General features: G+C 41.9%; 1 protein-coding gene across 11 annotated transcripts in view; it reads right to left on the bottom strand.

Annotated features, from left to right (window-relative positions):
* FNBP1 (formin binding protein 1) overlaps positions 1-19,323 on the bottom strand; it is a 161,498-nt gene that overhangs the window by 93,649 nt on the left and 48,526 nt on the right. For 10 of the 11 annotated variants that reach the window (XM_039507061.1, XM_039507068.1, XM_039507064.1 and 7 more), the window contains one exon: positions 6,923-7,038. In XM_039507061.1, coding sequence (XP_039362995.1) covers positions 6,923-7,038 — 116 coding nt within the window. Of the gene's footprint in view, positions 1-6,922; positions 7,039-7,413; positions 7,546-19,323 lie in introns of those variants that run through there. The other variant, XM_039507069.1, reaches the window with a different exon arrangement.

Below are 19,323 nucleotides of genomic sequence, written 5' to 3' on the forward strand. Positions count from 1 at the left end.
TTTATCATCCATATCCAAAAGGTGACTTGATGACAGATACTAAGGGCTTGTCTACACTTACCGGGGGATTGATGCATGGCAATCGATGCATCGGCGGTCGATTTAGCGGGTCTAGTGATCAGAGATCATATCAGCAGTTGCGTCTATACAGCTGATTTCAAAGGGCTGCTCCTTGGGTGGATGGATGGCTAGTCCAGGTCCTCTTTTCCCTTGGGGACCTAATGCATCATATGTGTGACACTGCCTGACTCCCAGTGAAGGTAACAGGAGTTGTGCCAGAGTAAAAACTGCATCAGGACCTCAGGAGGTGTTCATGCTTTATACCAGGGGTAGGCAACCTATGGCACGTGTGCCGAAGGTGGCACGCGAGCTGAATTTCAGTGGCACTCACACTGCCCCGCTCCTGGCCACCGGTCCGGGGGGCTCTGCATTTTAATTTAATTTTAAATGAAGCTTCTTAAACATTTTAAAAACCTTATTTACTTTACATACACCAATAGTTTAGTTATATACTATAGCCTTATAGAAAGAGACCTTCTAAAAATGTTAAAATGTATGACTGGCATGCAAAACCTTAAATTAGGGTGAATAAATGAAGACTTGGCACAGCAATTCTGAAAGGTTGGCAACCCCGCTCTATACTGTGGCCTGCTCTTCTTTAAACTATACTTCCTCACATAACTTCCCTGCCAAATTTTCCTCTCCAAGGTTCCACATCTGACTGACACGTACAGCTTTCACCTGGTCACTGACAGCAAGATAATGTAGATCTATTTATGGCATTGTGTCATTAAAGAACACAAATTCAGGAAACATTAAGGTCTGTTTACTAACAGCAACTTCTATACCTTTAATGATAAAACACATCTGTCTATGGCAGATTTTCTAGAGAAGGCCTGTCCTGAATTCAGGAATAATTGCAGAGGAGGATTCATAGGGTGAATATCCTTCACGGTGCTAGTTAGTATTATGACATTTAATAATGTCACATGCAATGTTCAAGTGTCCCCATGGGAAAAGGGGTGAGAGCAAGAGAGAGGCATCATGACCTAGTGAGTGAGCATAGACAATTCCTATGCTGGAGTACCCAGACTTTCCATATTCTAATCCCAGCTCCACCACTGGAGCTCATCACTATGGGGCCACAGACAATTCTGTTAACTTCTCTCTGCCTAGCCCAACTGTAAAATGGCCATAATATTATTTCCCAGCTTCATATGGTTGTTCTATGTTAATGGCTGTACAATGGCATACAAGTGGTATTGGCCAAGTCTTTGCCCTTGGGGCTCCCAGAGTGCATGCACTGGGACAGTAGCTCCCCAACACTTTCAAAAGGTGCTCCCTGCCAGCCAGCTCCACCTGCCAGGGGAGTGGTGAACCTGCCCTCATTCCACGTCTCCCCATCCCTTTTGACCACCTAACATACAGACTAACACGGCTGCTTCTCTGAAACCTAACATACATGGAGCACTGGAGGGAGTATGGACTGTGCTCTCACATGTGGTTCTGGCCACACCCTGCACAAGGATGCAAAATGAGAGATGGAGAATCTTCTTGCGTTCCTCACCACTTGCACAAACACACCGAGGCCAGCCAGAAGCCACCTCATTATTAGCATCTCTATTCCCTCCTATGCCTCTTCCAAATAAAGGATGCTCTAAACCAGCAAACTCCGCCCTTGTTCGCCTAAACATTAAACATGGCAGTTTAAACCAAAGCGCATTACTGCTGCAGGAATTCGGGAAGCAGTTATGCATGTCCAAGGTACAGAGTGCCGTTGGGATCCTGTGGGGAATGCCTGCTCTCTTGTTTCTCAGTATGGCTTAATTTCTTCATTCATGGGGCAACAAATGAGGAGGATAAAAAAAATGCACACAAAAGACTAAATACTCTAATAAGACATTTTCACCAAAGAAAACGTGCACCATCTCCTAGCATTTCACACACCACATTGCCTAATTAATCCTGACGTGTCCAGTAGTCATCTCTGTGTGAGCCTCTAACTATGCAGCATCACCTTAAAGCTGTATGAAAAGCACCAAGCTGAGCACATTTTCATGCAAAGGATTAGAAGGTGTATGACAAGGATTAGCAGTTGGATTAAACAAACATGTTTCATTATTTATCACATATTGTATCAGCTGGTTTGTTTTGTTTTGTTTTACTAAGACAAAACTAAAAGTTGGGAATTGTAACCACAGCGCTAATACAGTCAGTGGGAAATGTTTTCTCGTGTAAGGCTTGATCCTTCAAGGTACAGAAGCATACTAGCCTAATGCTGTAGACAACATGCTTAAAGTTAAGCGTGTGACCAGCCCTGCTGAAATCAATGGGATATCACGTTTAAAGTTCAACGTAGTGCTGGATCAGGGTCAAGAGCATTCACTACTTTGCATGACAAGCCCCTGTAGTATTTGCACTACAGAACTTTATTTTGCAGTAGGGTGTGAAGCTTTCCTCGACTTGGTAGTACCAATTAATTCTCAAATGTTCATGGTGTTTGAAATGCTCTTTCATACCTATCGTTCTTAGGGGTTATCTACACATCTTTGCAGGAAACTAAGGTAGTATCTGAGAACCTTGGCCATTTGATACTCTGAGCTTGTCCTCTGAAATAAAATCGTGTGTGTGTCTGTGTGTGTGTGTGTCTGTGTGTGAGATACCCTTTGAACTTTCAGATCAAATCACTAAACATGACCCAAATAAGGGTAAAAACACAGTTCAAGAACTACTGATGTTGGATCGATTTATTTTAGCAAGTCTTGGTTTAATGATTCAATATTTATGATATAAATAGCTTGTAATCATGAGTAAGAGAACCATCAGTTTGAGCAAGATGTGAATTTAGGTGTACAATCAGGGACAGTTAGAAGTAAATCACAAAGAGTGAAATTCTCCCCTATGCAGAGCACTTAAGCGTTACTTAAGTGAGACTTAAACAATGCATAGACCTTGTGCTGTTCATTTGTATTCCTGGGTGACAATCCCAGATAGAATCTGCATCAAGGCTAGACAACTATGTGTGGATGGCCCATCAAGGACACTCAGCTCTCACAATGGGGCATTGAAGAAACGCATCCAGTCCAAATGGCTCTTCCTGAAGATGCTTCAGACAATGAAGGGCCAGTGGCCACCCCCTGTGAGTCAGCAAACCATGTAAGGACATATGATATGCTCATGTCACCCTGGACTCCATCCTGGGCCAGTAACTTTCCACAAACAGCAGCTGTGGACTTTGTTTGGGACAGCGAACTTCCATGCATATAGGGTTGCCAGGTGTCCAGTTTTTGACCAGAACACCAGGTCGAAAATGGACCCTGCTGACTGGAACATTAAAAGTCCGGTCGGCGGTGTTGTGGGACTAGGGCAGGCTAGTCCCTACCTGTCCTGGCACCATGCTGCGCCCCGGATGTGGCCAGCAGGTCCGGCTCCTGGGGGGGGGAATCAGGAGACTCCACGCACTACCCTTGCTTTGAGCACCAGCACCGCACTCCCATTGACCGGGAACCACGGCCAATGGGACTGGGGGGGCGCGATGCCTGTGGGTGAGAGCAGCGCGAGGAGCCTCCTGGCCCTCCACCTAGGAGCTGGTCCTGCTGGTCGCTTCCTGGGTGCAGCGTGGTGCGAGGACAGGCAGAGAGCCTGCCTTAGTCCTGCTGCGCCGCTGACTGGGAGCCACCCGAGGTAAGCCCACACCCCAACCCCCACCCCAGCCCTCAGCCTCCCCCCAAACCCAGAGCCCCTTCCGGCACACCAAACCCCTCATCCCCAGCCCGAGCCCGAACCCACTCCTGCATCCTAATCCTCTGCCTCAATCCCTCGGCCAGCCTGCAGTCCCCTCCAACACCCTGAACCCCTCATATCCGGCCCCACCCTAGAGCCTGCATCCCCAGATAGAGCCCTGACCCCCTCCGGCACCCCAACCCCCTACCCCAGCCCAGTGAAAGTGAGCGAGGGTGGGGGAGCGTGAGCCACCGAGGGAGGGGGAATGCAGTGAGCAGGGGGTTGGGCCTCGGGGAAGGGGGAGGGCTAGGGTGTTTGGTTTTGTGTGATTAGAAAGCTGGAAACCCTACATGCACATGGCAGAGGATATAAAAAGGCAACTGAGATATCTCCATTTTGTCTTCATTTCCTGCTTCATTTCTCTGGACTGAATTTCTAACAAGGAAGCTTTGAACAAGGATTGATAACTCCCAATCTGTTTGGGTGATTCCACAAACTTTTGCAAGTTAGCAGTTTATTCCATTACTGCTGTGATGCTGATCTAAGAACAATGAAAATCATTTGTATGTTATATATGATCCTTTAACCGTTCAAGAACTCTCCTCTTCTTTCTCTTTTTAATTATTATTAAACCGTTAGTTTTAGTTACTAAAGGATTGGCATCAGCACGATTATTGTGTAAGATCTGAGTTATATATTCACCTGGCTAAGAGGCTGATCCCTTGGGATTGGAAGGACCCTGTATCTGATTAAATTGGTTTTCAGTAACCATTCATCATGAAGTCCACCGGCTCTGTGGTGAGCCAAGGGATGGAATGCCTAAGAATACTTCATTTTTGTCTTCTTGTTAACCAGTGTGGTGATACAGAAGTTCACTTTTGTTACTGGCTTGGTATACTCTAATGATAGAATAACCACCAGTTTGGGGTGAGTCTGCCCTATTTCTCGGCAGTCTTTCCTGAATTTGGCATTCTCAACAGTGTCATAATTTAAAATTTAAATTGTTTTTTAAATATAAATACCGGTTTATTTTAAAAATAAACCTATTTAAAAACTAAATTTCAAGTTATGACAACCCATGATAAGGCCTAAACTTCTTATATCAGAACAAAAATATGAAGCAGTTCATATTTACTGCAAAGTTTTAAAGAAAATCAAACCACTGAACTTGTGGAAGTAACTTGCTAAGTATCTGGGACCAGAGTTTGCTGAAGTGTTAAAACAGCCTTTTGACAGCAGTAACCTCTTCTGCAGGTGCAGTGTGAATATTTTCTTCATTTCAATTTATTCAACTAGTTCAGTTCAATTACTAGTTCATTCAAAGTTATGACACCTTCTGAGAGCTGAAAAGCAGGGAAGCTTGTTTTCCTCTTTCAATCTATGAAGAAAAGCTAAGTGTGAGAGGATGAGATCCATCAGTTCTAAAATGTTGAAGGACATTGTGACTAGAAACAATCAGTTCAATTCACTAACTACAGATAATACTTCCTTTGTTTAATGTCAGTTTTCAAGGCAAAACATTTTGATAAACGTTTTTTCTTTTGTATCCAGCACATTTAAAGTAGTTTTAATATAATTTTAAAAAGTTAAAAACGGTGTGTTTGTGCATTTTTAATTCATTTGAATTTCCATTCAAATGCAGCTTGACACAAATCACTGGTACAACAGTAATCATCTAGAAAATAAGCAGTGCATCATTCAACATTTTCTAGCGTAATAAAAAATGTAAGAATGTAAATGGAATAAATGTAAGTTAAGCTATATAACTGCTTAAATAAATGTGTATAGACACAGCCTATCCGCCTGGTTGGCAAAAAGAAATACCAAATTAAGTGTAAAGACTACATTTATTTGCAAATCAACCTGTTTTAATGGTTACCAATCAATAAGAATCAGTCTTTCTTTAGGAAAATAACTGAAAAATAGAAATGCAATACAATTAAAAACTGATTATTTAAATTGCTTTGATTTAAATCACTTTATCCTAGGGCAAACAATACATTCTTCTTCAGCAGTCAGTAAGTACATGACGGGTTTTCTCCAGACACCAGCTCATTATACAATCCTTGTATATGGCAAGTCACACAGATATGAAAGGCCATTTTCTCTCAAGAACAGCTATTTAGCAGAAACACCACGAACCTCCCACGCTCTGTACGGGTATTACGCCTTGGTATTAGAGATAGGCCAGAACCTCATACTTGAATCCCTTTGAATTTTGGGGAGTAGGGAAGAGTTTGGATCTAAATCTCTAGGTTCACTGCAGATTGTAAACAGGTAGGATCTTATTTTCTGGTTCCAATTCAGATACATCCACTTACTCACTTAGGAGGGCTGTTCTCATGAGATTCTGACCAATAAACTGGAAGTTCTCATGAGATTTTTTCTGAGTTCCACCATTCAAGCTGCATTCACAATTTTGCTGCCCTTTTGGGCTCACCTGGACTGCTAATGAGATTTTCAAGCAATTGAATTCAAATCAATGCCTTGATTCAGCCTCAAGGCTGAACTCTCACCACCCTGTACATTCTTTCCTCAGCCTCTCTCTACTATCATGTACAAAGTTCCATGAACAGCCTTGCACTCAGACCATAAACCATGAGTAAACTAGGGATGCTACTTTGCCACATACACAACACAACACATTTTCTTTGAGGAGTGTGTGAAATTAACTTGAACTTTTATTTTCTACTGTTTAAGCAACCCATTCTGCCTGCTATACTGGATTTTTGTAAGCCAAGCAAATGGAGAGCTAAGAAAAGGGGGAAGTTAATACAGTAGAACCTCAGAGTTATGAACACGAGAGTTACGAACTGACTGGTCAAACACATACCTCATTTGGAACTGGAAGTATGCAATCAGGTAGCAGCAGAGACCTCTCCCCCTCCACCCCAAAAAAAGGCAAATACAGTACAGTACGGTGTTAAATGTGAACTAGTAAAAAAAATAAAGTTTAAAAAAAGATGTGACAAAATTAGGAAACTGTTTCTGTGCTTGTTTCATTTAAATTAAGATGGTTAAAAGCAGCATTTTTCTTCTACATAGTAAAGTTTCAAAGCTGTATTAAGTCAATATTCAGTTATAAACTTTTGAAAGAACCTCCATAAGGTTTTGTTCAGAGTCACGAACATTTCAGAGTTACGAACAACCTCTATTCCTACATTACTCAAGTCCTTCTGAAATGAAGACATCAACTTACCTAAGTTGTTTTGCATAGCTGATTTCAATCTCCGTTCTTTCTTTTACAAACTTGATGTATTTTTCCAGAACATCAATTCCCCATTGCGTATGTTTTTCTAAGTTGTCAAACTGATCCTGCAGTGAAACAAATAGATAGTTTAGTCTCGCTGAGTTTGAAGATAACTTAAAAAAACAACAATCCCCAAAAGGACACACCACTGAAGAGAAAGTATTGCTAATATTTTCCATGATTACAGCCAGGCATTTTTTGTAGCACAGGTTTTTATCAGCCTAACCAAGTTCAGTTCGAGAGAGGCCAAGACAGTAACTCTCAAGCGCTGCTTTATGAAACATCATTTCCGAAAGTCGGGCTTGTCACGTGACAGTTTCTGAGCCCCAAGAAATGCTTCAACAGAGGTGTACGGAGTTGTACCTTTAGGACTGCATTAATCTTATCACTACAGTTGGCTAAAAGACCCACAAATTCAGAAATCCACTCTTAATTAACACCTCAACTGTTTTTCTCAGGTTGATAACACATCATAGGTATCATCTGAAACTTTGTGGAGCCATTCCTCAAGATTTTCCTTTCAATAGCTGGCATTTATGGAACATCCTTCTACGGAACAGAGCTGACTTCCCATACACCCTTATAGAATCATAGAATTCAAGATCAGAAGGGACCATTATGATCATCTAGTCTGACCTCCTGCAAGATGCAGGCCACATAAGCCGATCCACCCACTCCTTAGCAAGCGACCCCTGCCCCATGCTTCGGAGGAAGGCGAAAAATGTTATATGTTTACTTATAAAATAGAAAACACACAAAACTGATACGCAAAAACATGACTTTAGCTCCGTTTACAGTAATCCTTCTTGTAAGTCCACATTTACATACAGATGCTACTTTCGTCTTTAAATATTGTCGCCCCCAAAATGACTCATGTTTTCAATAAGTCTTCTGCATCAAAAAGCATCCCATGTGTCAGTTTGGAGTTTCCCAGATGCCAAGAGATTAGACAACAATACATTCAGATTAATTACCAAATCAAAATACGAGTTCTTTCTAGGGTCTAAAGACCTAATGCAAAAACATCTTAGCTTTTCAAATTCTAGCTCTCGGATGTTACGTTGTCACTATTTAATTTCATTATACGAACACAATACACAAGCCTAAGCTTCCCAGATCTAGCCTTCTGAAAAATATGATTCACAACACAAAATCTAACAGGCCTCATTTCTTCCAGTATATCAGAATGCAGGTGATGATAGGATGAGCATCTCAATTATGTTCCTGGCTGAGAGGCAGGGTGCGATAGAGCCAGCTTGCCAAAAATGGAATAGGTAGGGAAAGAACAAAAATAAAATCCTTAGTACCTTCCTGGTAAAGTCCATATTAATCTGCAACAGGTAACATTTTAGCAGTTCATGTCTATATAATAACTTCATTGCAAATTTACCTTGACAGAAGTGCAATACGAACCCATTATTTATCTACCTTGTCTAGCTTACAAACTCTGCAAGTCTCTACATCTTAGTTTCATGTCTTATGAAAGCTATATGCTTAAATAGGTTTGAGGTCAGATCCTCAGCTAGCATAAACTGATGTAGCTCCACTGAAGTCAATGAAGCTATGCTAATTTACACCAGCTGAAGATCTGGCACTGTGCGACTTTCGGTTTGTAAAACCATCAACTAACATCAGTAAAACAGATTGGGGGTGGAAAACCCACTTCCTTTGATTAGTAGAATATGGAAACAGACTCCCACAAAGTCTACTGCAGAGCACTAATATGTTGCTTCAAGCAGACTACATTTGGTGCAGTGTAACATATGTCAATCAAAATATAAATTCTCTTGACATAAGTACAGCTGTCTCTAGTAAGTCAGTCTTGCATAACGGAAGCTGCTACACTGCTTGCTAATCTTATTGCTCCATTCTTGGCTGGGCCCCTTGACAGAGAGAGATTTGAATCAGGTCAAAAAAGGGCAATATTCAGAATTTTATAAAGTAGCTTGTTAATATACAATACAGGAGCTATCTATTCTCATGCTTTGGTCTTGTCTAATTGCAAGGTTGCACTGGCTTAACTTAAGGTGCAATTTTAAACTGATTTAGTTAAATTGGAGCAATAGGTTTTTCGTGGAGGCTTATTTCAGTTTAGTTAAGTTAATTAGGAACAGATTTTAACTAAGTTGAAATAAGGTATACTCAAACCAAAATAAGCCACCCTTAAACCAAAATACCAATAGTTACACTGCGGTGGGAGAGGCGGACGTTACCTGAACTGGTGCAAATTTGTCTGTAAACAACCCAGGGGTTTCCCTATACCCCCCTCCAGGCGGGGTGTACAACCCCTCTGAATCTCCCTTCCTCTCCCCCCCAGTTACATGCAGTGTTGCCAATTTAGTCATTGGCTGGAAATCTGAATTGAAACATTAATACACACTTTAAAAGCTTATATAGTATATGAGAAAATACTTGTACCTGAGAAAGCATAATGGGGTTGAAAAGTGTGAACAAAGACTAGCTTCCTCATACAGCTGTTATTTATGACAATGTCAGCACATTTGTTTTGGCTATGTTGGCCTACCTAATAATTTCAAATTATTATTTATAAGCAAGGTCTGAATGAGCTCTCCCCTGACACCTAGTGATGAGCCAGGGGTGGGTGGAAAGGCTTCAGGACCACACTGTATTTACATGAACTCACCTACTCTGCCCAGGAAGCCAGCAGGCAGAGCTGGGTTGCCCAAGTGATCAATTTTGGCTAGTGTTGGGTTACAAATCCCTGAAATGTGTTATCCTTATTGTATGAGTAAAGGGCAGCAGAACTGTACTTAGCCTGTCTGAATAAGGAGGTCTCCCTCAGCGCTAATTTGTGCCAGGGCTTGCCAGGGCTGAGCCCCGGCACCTCTAGGCTTGGCAGTTCAGAGCCCTGGGACCTCTGGGCTGGTCACATCAGTTATGAAAGTAACAAACTTGCTTGAGCCCCAGCACTTTTCATTACAAATTAAGCACTGGTCACCCTCAGCTGAACTGCACTCCATAAGCAGGAGGTTTGGATGCTATATCCTAGTGAAGAGAGAGAGAGAGGGGGCGGGTGGGGCACAGGTGTTTTGCTTGGTGGTGTGGGCTCTGCCTAAGTCACAAGCACTATTTGACCTGCCCCTCTCTCCTGTTTAGAGAGAGATGATTAGGCTTCATAAGTAACCACGAGAGCTGAAATCACTGATAATCAGGTCTAAGTGCTTAGACCTGCTGTGGGACAGTGTTTCTGTGGAAGAGACAGCCCAGCCTGCACTAGCAGCAAGGTTCCCCCACTGAGAGCTGGGTGGAACCTCGACAGACCAACTCGCAGAGGTCACAGTGGCAGGTGGCAGCAGAAAGTGACAGTGCAGGGCCACTGGGGACAGAGCGGTAGAGTGAATAGTGGCATGACAGACAACAGCGGCCAGAGCATTGAACCATATTTTAGTGACTCTGCTCCAGAATGCTAGATTTGTGACTGGGAAACTTATATAAATATGGGTTTCCTAGTAGGCCAAGATTTTTAAAATGCATTATTTACCAAGGCCATTATCTCACACCACGGCTATCTCAAGAGGCCATTATCTCAGGGAGTTTCTGTACTAAACTTTTTTTATTATTATAATTATTTTTTATGTAAGAATGGCAATATTGGGTCAGACCAATGGTTCATCTATCCCAGTATCCGATCTTCCTACAGTCACTATTCCAGGTGCTTCAGAGGGAATGAACAGAACAAGGAATCATAGAGTGATCCATCCCCTGTCGTCCACTCCCAGCTTCTGGCGAACAGAGGTAAGGGACACTCAGAGCATAGTGTTGCATCCCTGCCCATCTCAGCTAATAGCCATTGATGGACCTAACCTCCATGAACTTATCTAGTTCTTTTTTGAACCCTGTTATAATTTTGGCCTTCACAACATCCCAGGCAAAAAGTTCCCTGGGTGACTGTGCGTTGTGTGAAGAAATACTTCCTTTTGTTTGTTTTAAACCTGCTGCCTATTAATTTCATTCAGTGACCCCTGGTTTTCGTGTTATGTGAAGGGGTAAATAACACTTCCTTATTCATTTTATCCACCTGAGTCAAGATTTTATAAGCCTCTATCATATCCCCTCTTAGTCATCTCTTTTCCAAGCTGAAGAGTCCCAGTCTTTTTAATCTCTCCTCTTATGGAATCTATTCCATACCCCTAATTATTTTTGTTGCCCTTCTCTGTACCTTTTCCAATTCCAATATCTCTTTTTTGAGATGGGTGACCAGATCTGCATGCAGTATTCAAGATGTGGGCATACCATGGATTTATATAGTAGAAGTGGAGGAGCTTGTTTGCCAGACTGATCAGCTAAGCCAATATTGACAACCTGTATGAAAAAGCCTGCAAAACACCATGCCTCTGGACTGCATCATCAACATGCAGAAAGCCTTATAAGCCAGTCACAGTCAAAGCCAATTTAAGAAGAACTTAATGAGGCTTTTAAGAATGCTGGAGACACAACTCAGTTTATGTGAACCATGTTGGCTGTTGCACCATACTTTCTATTTAAGCAAGAGATACCAGACCACACACTACAAACTGGAGGCCAATGTTACGTGCATTGTCATTTGTTAATCCTGAAGTTGGACACTGGTTTCAAACAAGACTGGCAAATGCTTGCTATCTTTCTGAAAAAACTCAGTTGACTCTCTAGAAGCATGTGGTGCAATGGTGAAAGACTCAGCAGTTGAAAAAGTGGAGAACTCTCTCGCCATATTCAAAATATGTGCATACATGGCTGATGAATGCACTAGTGCAAACAGGCATCAAATATTAAGTCATTGCGTATGTTATCTTGATGTCTGTAGTAGCTCAGTAGATGCATTCTAGATGTTCAGGTTATAGAAGACACATCAGCTGCATCTGTGACATCTTAGAAGACTTAAATGCTTGTAAATTGAACCCCAAACAGATGGTAATTGTGCATTTGATCAAGCTACAAACTTCTCTTGAAGAGATAGTGGAGTACAAGCTTTGCTCAGAGAAAAGTGTAACCCTAATCTCTCCTATACACACTGCAGAGTCCATCTACTCCAGAATCTTCAAAAGCCATTAAAAAGCCATAAATTTAATGGCTTTTTTATATTCTTTTTTTCCAGCAAGAGTCCAAAAGGACTGAACATCTTGGAAACAAATAGAAGATACACTGCGATTGAAGTTAAAATTAGTCCAACCTGAGAAAACCTGCTGGCTTTCTCATGAGCGATTCTTGGCTGTTGTTTTAAAATTACTGCAACCATTATTACTGGCTTTGGAAAGTATCCACCAAGATAGGACAGATCTAAGTAGTGAGGCTGGTAGACTACTTTTGTTACTAAGTTCAGAGAACACTATTGCCATTCTCTCTCTTGTAAGTCTACTGTTGAAACCACTTGGGTCATTAAACAATGTCATCCAGGCATCTGCTACAACAGTAGTAGATCTTTTTCCAGAAGTAGAAGCTACCTTTGGATCAATCAGAGATATCTATTGAAAATGTACTGGAAGAAGCAAAGACTTCATTCCAGAAGTTGACTAATGAAGGTACTTATATTGACTCCTTAAGTGAAGAGGACAAGAAGTGTTTGTAAAGCCAGCTGAAAAAGTACACAGACTTGATTCTTACAAATCTACAATAGTGATTTCTGGATTCTACTCAACCTCTACATAGCTTTTACAGATGCCTCTCTTATAAAACACCTACAGTTGAGTAGAGTGAGGCACTACCAGCAATGGTGCTGCTACATGATCAGGACAGGACAGAACAGAAAATTTTGAACACAGAGTGGAATATCATACGACAAACAAATGAAGATTTAACTTCAACTTCTTTATCATCACTAGTGGCTCGACCTGATCTTTGTGCTATGTTTCCTGGAATGAAAGTAGGAGGAATTCATCTCTTGCTACTCTCAGTCACAACAGCTACAGTTGAGCGTTCTTTTTCCTCATTGAATAGAATTTTGTGTTCTGAAAGCAGTCACCTTCTGCCTGATCATGAGACTATCATGAAGGACTGGAAGTAATGGACACACAAGAAGACACCAAAGAGTGCAAAATTACAACAAGAATCCAAGAAGGATGTAGATGTAGTGCTTCATAGTAGGCTTGACTAGCCAACTTTAATTTTTGTGATGATTTTAAAACACGAGTTAAATCTAATAAAATGGTCGTGAAACATTTTTCAGTTTCTACTCTGGTGCCATACAGCCTACCTTTGCCCTCACGGTCTCAACCCTCATCGGCCCTCACCCCCTGAATATTCTAACACCCCCTCTAATTTCAATTCCTGGGGAAAACACTGAGACAACCCCTTATTTCAAGAGGCTTCAAATCTAGAGACAATACAAAGAGATAGCATGTACAGAATAACAGACCTCGCCCATCCCCAGAGGCAATTCAGGTCAGAAAGAGCAGGGGTGTAATTTCAACACCAAGAGACACCTTTTGCTCACACTTGCAACCACATAACCTCTACCAAAGTCAATGGGATTACACAGGTGTACCAGAGAGCAGAACTTGGCCTACTGTCTGTCTTTGAAGGTTTTTGGCAAAGAGCACTGCGAGGTACCACACTCCATACTGTTCTATGAGATAGAGCGTCACTAAATAAATCTGAACAGTATGTCACAGAGGCAACCAGTCACCCATATATTTACATTCAGTCCCCTCAAACTTTTCGGAGAATTTCAAGGAGGGAAAGCCTCTCTCCAATCCCTTTTTATGCAAGTCACAGCACTCTTGTTGGGTACATTATATTAACAGCAAACTTAACATCCAGCCGTACCCATCGTACCCTTTTCCAAGAGAAGGAATCATTCCTCCCATCCCCTCCCCAGGCACATTTCAAGGAGATATTACCCTTTGAAAAATGCAAAATGTGCTGAACACTCACAAAGATACAGCGAGTTCACCTTCAGAAGGTGATCTCCTTGCTGTCTTTGTCGCCTGATCAATTTGTTTAACACCCTATTTTTAGAATACCAAAGAGATCAGAATACGAAAAACCTGATGATAACTCCTTGTGGCTGAATGAGTCAGGTCTGTTGTCCCGTAAGTTAGTCTGCTCTGCTGTTTGAGTGGTCTGCCCAGGTCTAGTTTAGAGAAAGAGAACTCCATGGTGTACAGCACAAAGGAAGGGTTGAAATGCTGCCGTGCAGGTAGCTGTCTGAAAGTAAAAGGTGCTAGAGTTGTTAAGAAAATACTAACTGTATAAATGGAAAGGAAGCAGAGATACTGGTCAGTGGCTGGAGTTGTGACCAACCGGAACAAACAGCTTCAAGAACTGAGTTCCACGAACAAGAACGACGACAAGATGAACTCTGGCTGTTTACTGTAGTCTTTGAGCTAGTCTACACTGGTAACGCTAAAGTGCTGCTGTGGCAGCACATTAACGTGGCTTGTGTGGTCGCGGCGCAGGGGACTAGCTACCAGTGCTGAGAGCGCAGCTCCAAGCGCTGGTGCACTGTCTATACTGGTGCTTTACAGAGCTGAAACTTGCTGCACTCAGGGGCGTGTTTTTTTTCACACCCCTGAGCGAAAAAGTTGCAGCGCTGCAAATTGCCAGTGTAGACCAGCCCTTAGTTACAGATAAGAGTTGCAGTCCCTTTGGTATCTCTCAAAAGTATTAGGGGTTTCAACTGCAATTGTAATAAAGAGGCAACGTCCTGGGCACAATCCCTTCATACGGTGGGCAACTGTGCCACTTTCAGAGGTGTGTGTGTGTTCATTCCTTCAGGAGGCTGAAAAATATCAAGGTCAAGTGAAGATAGGCCCAATTGTGCTGCCAGCAAGAGAGAGGAATGAGGTCTTAAAGGACAAGTGGTGCAGTGAGAGAAAGGGCTCTAAAAACCTATTCCTCCTCATTGTCCCATCTGTCTATTCAAAAAGCTTAGGCTAGGAAGTGTCTCTCACTTAAGACTGATGAGGCACGGAGCAGAAAAGAACATTTAGCATAGGGAATTCATTTGATCACAAATTACAGCTTTTAAAAATGTGTAATCCTTAAAGCTGTGGTGTTTGCAATGGCCCTAAAGAATTAAGTTGGAAAAGGCAGATTTCAGAAGCTGTTGGCAACAGTGTCTTAACCTTCAATCAGCCAATGAGCATTTGTTAGTGGTTTTCAACCCGTGGTCCGCAGATCCCTGGGGTTCTGCAGGCTATGTCTAAGATTTTCAAAGGGGTCTGCACCTCCATTCAAATTTTTTTTTAAGAGGTTCACAAGTGAAAACAGGTTGAAAACCACTGATTTAGAATTTCTAATGTGCATTGTCACTACTTAGAATCTGAAAAGTTAGCCAAGATGGTACCTTTCTCTATCGCACAGACATTTCAGGATTGCTCTCTACTATACGTTTTGCGCTGCTTTGCTCAGTCTTGATTTAAAATGTCCCCAATAATAGGGCTTCCACCACTCTCCTTAGGAGACCATTCCACATGCTAGCAGACCTCAGTTAAAGGCCTTCTGGAGAGCTTTGAGGGAGGAGTTCTTTGAAAGGCTACTACTTTCCTATCATACATTTCACTTACCAGCTTTCTATTAATCTTACAGTCCATTCATCCAATCCATACTTTAACTTGCTGGCAAGAATAGTGTGGGAGACCATATAAAAGCTTTGCTAAAGTCAAGATATATCACATCCACTGCTTTTCCCCATATCCACAGAGCCAGTTATCTCATTATAGAAGGCAATCGGGTTGGTCAGGCATGACTTGCCCTTGGTCAATCCATGTTGACTGTTCCTGATCACCACCTTCTCCTTCAAGTGCTTCCAAGTGGTTTCCTTGACGACCTGCTCCATGATTTTTCCAGGGACTAAGGTGAGGCTGACTGGTCTGTAGTTCCCCGGGTTCTCTTCCTTCCCTTTTTTAAAGATGGGCACTATATTTGCCTTTTTCCAATTGTCCGGGACCTCCCCCAATCGCCACCGGTTTTCAAAGATAATGGCCAGTGGTTCTGCAATCACATCAGACAATTTCCTCAGCACCCTCAGATGCATTAGCTCTGGACCCATGGACTTGTGCATGTCCAGCTTCTCTAAATAGTCCATAACCTTTTCTTCCACCACTGTGTTGCCCAGGACAGCAGTGTGGAAGCCGACCTTGTCTGTGAAGACCAATGCAAAAAAAGCAAGTAGAAACCCTTCTTGTTACCCTTCACATCCCTTGCTAGCTGCAACTCCAACTGTGTTTTGGCCTTCCTGATTACACCCCTGCACACTTGAGCAATATTTTTTATATTTTTACATTTGTTTCTTTGCAATGAAAAGAACACAAACTTGTTTTCCAATAGTATGATCCACTTTCTCTCCCCTGAATAAGAAATTTCTGTACACAGAGAAGCATTTTTTAGCTGGACAATGTATTGATGAGGATACCTATATTACAGCATCTCCAACCACCATCTATATGCGTTTTTGTACACCTCATTCAAATCTCTCCTTCAGACCCACTTCTTCCATGCTGCCCACAAGAAGAGAGTCTGTCATGGGATCTCACCCCCACTTTGAGCTTGTGGGTTCAAAGGTGGGGACCCAGTATTCTTCCCCCCCCCCTAACCTAGGTAGGATTTCTTCTCTCTCGCCACCAGTCAGGTTGTTAACGTGTCTGGCCGGCCTGTCCCCCCCCTGCCTGGGGCCCTGATCATCAGAGATGAATCTCTCACACACACACAGCAGCCCCCCCCCCCCCCTCTCTCTCTCTCTCTCTCTCTCTCTCTCTTGTCCTTTGTCTCCACGAGTGCTTCCTTCTCTGAATCCTTCCTCCCCTGAAAAAAAACTTAGCAAAAAAAGAAAAAGAGTTTATTAAAAGAAAAAAAAGAAAAAAAAAAAAAAAATAATAAATAATCATAGAAAGATATACATATAGAGGCCATTAATCTAATCATCCTTAATCCTCCCTCTTTTTCCTTTCTCACAATTCAAGCAAAAAAAAATATAATATATGCAATCACACATGCAAACACACAGAATTGCAGACACTTATATGAAATTACCCATTACTTTAATACTCAACTAATACTCATAGATAAAAGAAGAAGAAGAAGATTCAGAGAGGCGTCTGACTGCTGTGAGAGGTGGAGGTCCAGAACAGAGAAGAACTGACAGAGAAGAGAGAGAGAAGACAGAAGTTCTCTGGGTTCTCTCTTTCTTTCTCTTCTCTCTTTGGTCCTTGGTCAGTTGTTGGTTCAGGAGGTAGACCTTAACCCTTAACTAACTACTTATGACAGAGTCAAAAATAGCTTCAAAGAAAAAGATAGCACTTTGCATTGAATGAACAGGATGCGCACATACCTAAATACAGTAACCACCTATTCATACTACTATAACCTTTGTCCTTTCTCATCCCACTCCAATCCATCCTCTCACTGTCCCTACTTGTCACACCATGCATAATATTAGGCCCTGGTTCCTGTAAATGGACTCTTACATCCATGTGGAGCCCCTGGGACTTCCCCAGTTCCACTGATTCCATTTAACAAAGAGCTTATGACATCAGAGCCTGCACCTACAAGCTGACCTATGTGGTTCCGTGTGGGTAGAAACTTGCACAACTGGTCCCTTAGGTTGTACTGGGACTGTGTCTTTGTGTTTGTTCTGTGAAGTGCCTAGCAATGCAGATCATTATTACCATAAGAGAAGAGCTCAACAGAGGAAAGAGAAGACCTTTAGTCATTAACTTTAATGAGAACTGGGCATCTAAATCCCTTAGGCACCATTGAAAATCTCAGCCCTATAGCAATGTGTGCTTCTAACAATTTCTGTTTCCATTCATTCCTCTGGAGTATTTTTATCACAGCCCCAAATAACGTCAAACCCATGCATTCTTTTCACAGCTCTGCTGCAAGCTTTTTACTCTGGCAATGCTCAGCTTGGAAACAGTCACGTGTGCTTGTTTTTCCTCATTTTATTCTAACTGACGGTTGCAAAAGATCAGAAGATAGCAATCCAGGGATGCCTGTACTGCAATCCAAGATGTGACTACAGCCCAGATAGACATAGGCAAATATTACTAAAAACAGCAGTGTAGGTGTGGTGGCATGGGCTTCAGATCAGGCTGTTCAAGCACACCTGTTGCCACATCTAGTGCTATTTTAGAAATACTATGTCTACCTGAGTTGCAGTCACACCTTGGATTGCAGTACAAATATCCCCCCAGTCACTGCTCCAGTGTTAAACAATCAGATTCATTAGCACAGCAAAGCACCATAGGAATAAGGAAAGAGGTCATAAAAGATGGTGCTGAGCAAAGCAATGAGGCAAAGAAAACAAAAAACACACTGTAGAGTTTCTTGCACAATAAAGGAAAATGAAGATTTTTCAACAAGGTTTTGGGACTAAAACAACAATTTATGGGTATCTGAATCCATATCACCACGCTCTCAAATGAACTCACACAGATAACTGATAAAAGAAAAAACACTTTTTGCAAAATCACTCCATATCTGACCTCTTAGTCCTCAAAGGAAACTTGCACGACACCTTCAACAGATGAGCCTGAGAGTTTAAATTCATTACTTTGCTAGACACTAAAAATCATAAATAAAGACACTGTTTCATGTCTTATTACAATGATCTGTAATCCACTAACCCCCTTTTTTGTGCTATGACTTAAGAAATGTTAACTGGCCCACTTCATTTTGAATGGTCTCTTTCAATATGTGTGATTCCTGAAGAAGAGCTCTGTGTAGCTCAAAAGCTTGTCTCTTTCACCAAGAAAAGATATTACCTCACCCCCTTCTTGTCTCTCCAATATCTTGGGACCAAACATGGCTACTACAACACTACAAAGACAGAAACTGTCAATCTACCTAATATTAGGCTGATTCAGACAAAAATAAAAGGTGGTATACTCCCAAATTCTGGCTATACTCCAAGATCCACTCCTGATGCCAAGTGGAGATGATGCTCACAGCAGTCTGTGGATATCAGCATAATAATATCACCCTTCTTTCAAGAGTGTTTTGATCAGCATTGAAATAGTTAATGTTTGTGCCCATGCAGGGCCAATGCAGGATTGGGGCCTTAATTTGTCATCACTAGGTTTCAGTCCCCTACCCACTCAGATGAACGGAGCAGATAACGTTTCTCTGGCAGTTATTGTTTCCAGACATCTGAAGACTCAAGTAGACAGCACTACATGATGCACACTCAGTTCACGCTTGGTAGATTTCCTCACAGATGTAAAGGCTAGAGACTTGGAGTCAAATTCTGTTCTAACTCCACTGAAGTTATTGAATTTCTGCCAGGACAGAATATGGTCCTTTTTTTTTAAATTAAATATTAAGTTCTGGAGGAAGGATACCAGTATCTGCTGGAATTTAAACCATTATGTCATCTATCCAGAACGGCTTGAAGAAGGTTTAGATAGCAGTGT

Source organism: Mauremys reevesii, linkage group 19, assembly GCF_016161935.1.
Source record: "Mauremys reevesii isolate NIE-2019 linkage group 19, ASM1616193v1, whole genome shotgun sequence".
NCBI lineage: Eukaryota > Metazoa > Chordata > Testudines > Geoemydidae > Mauremys > Mauremys reevesii.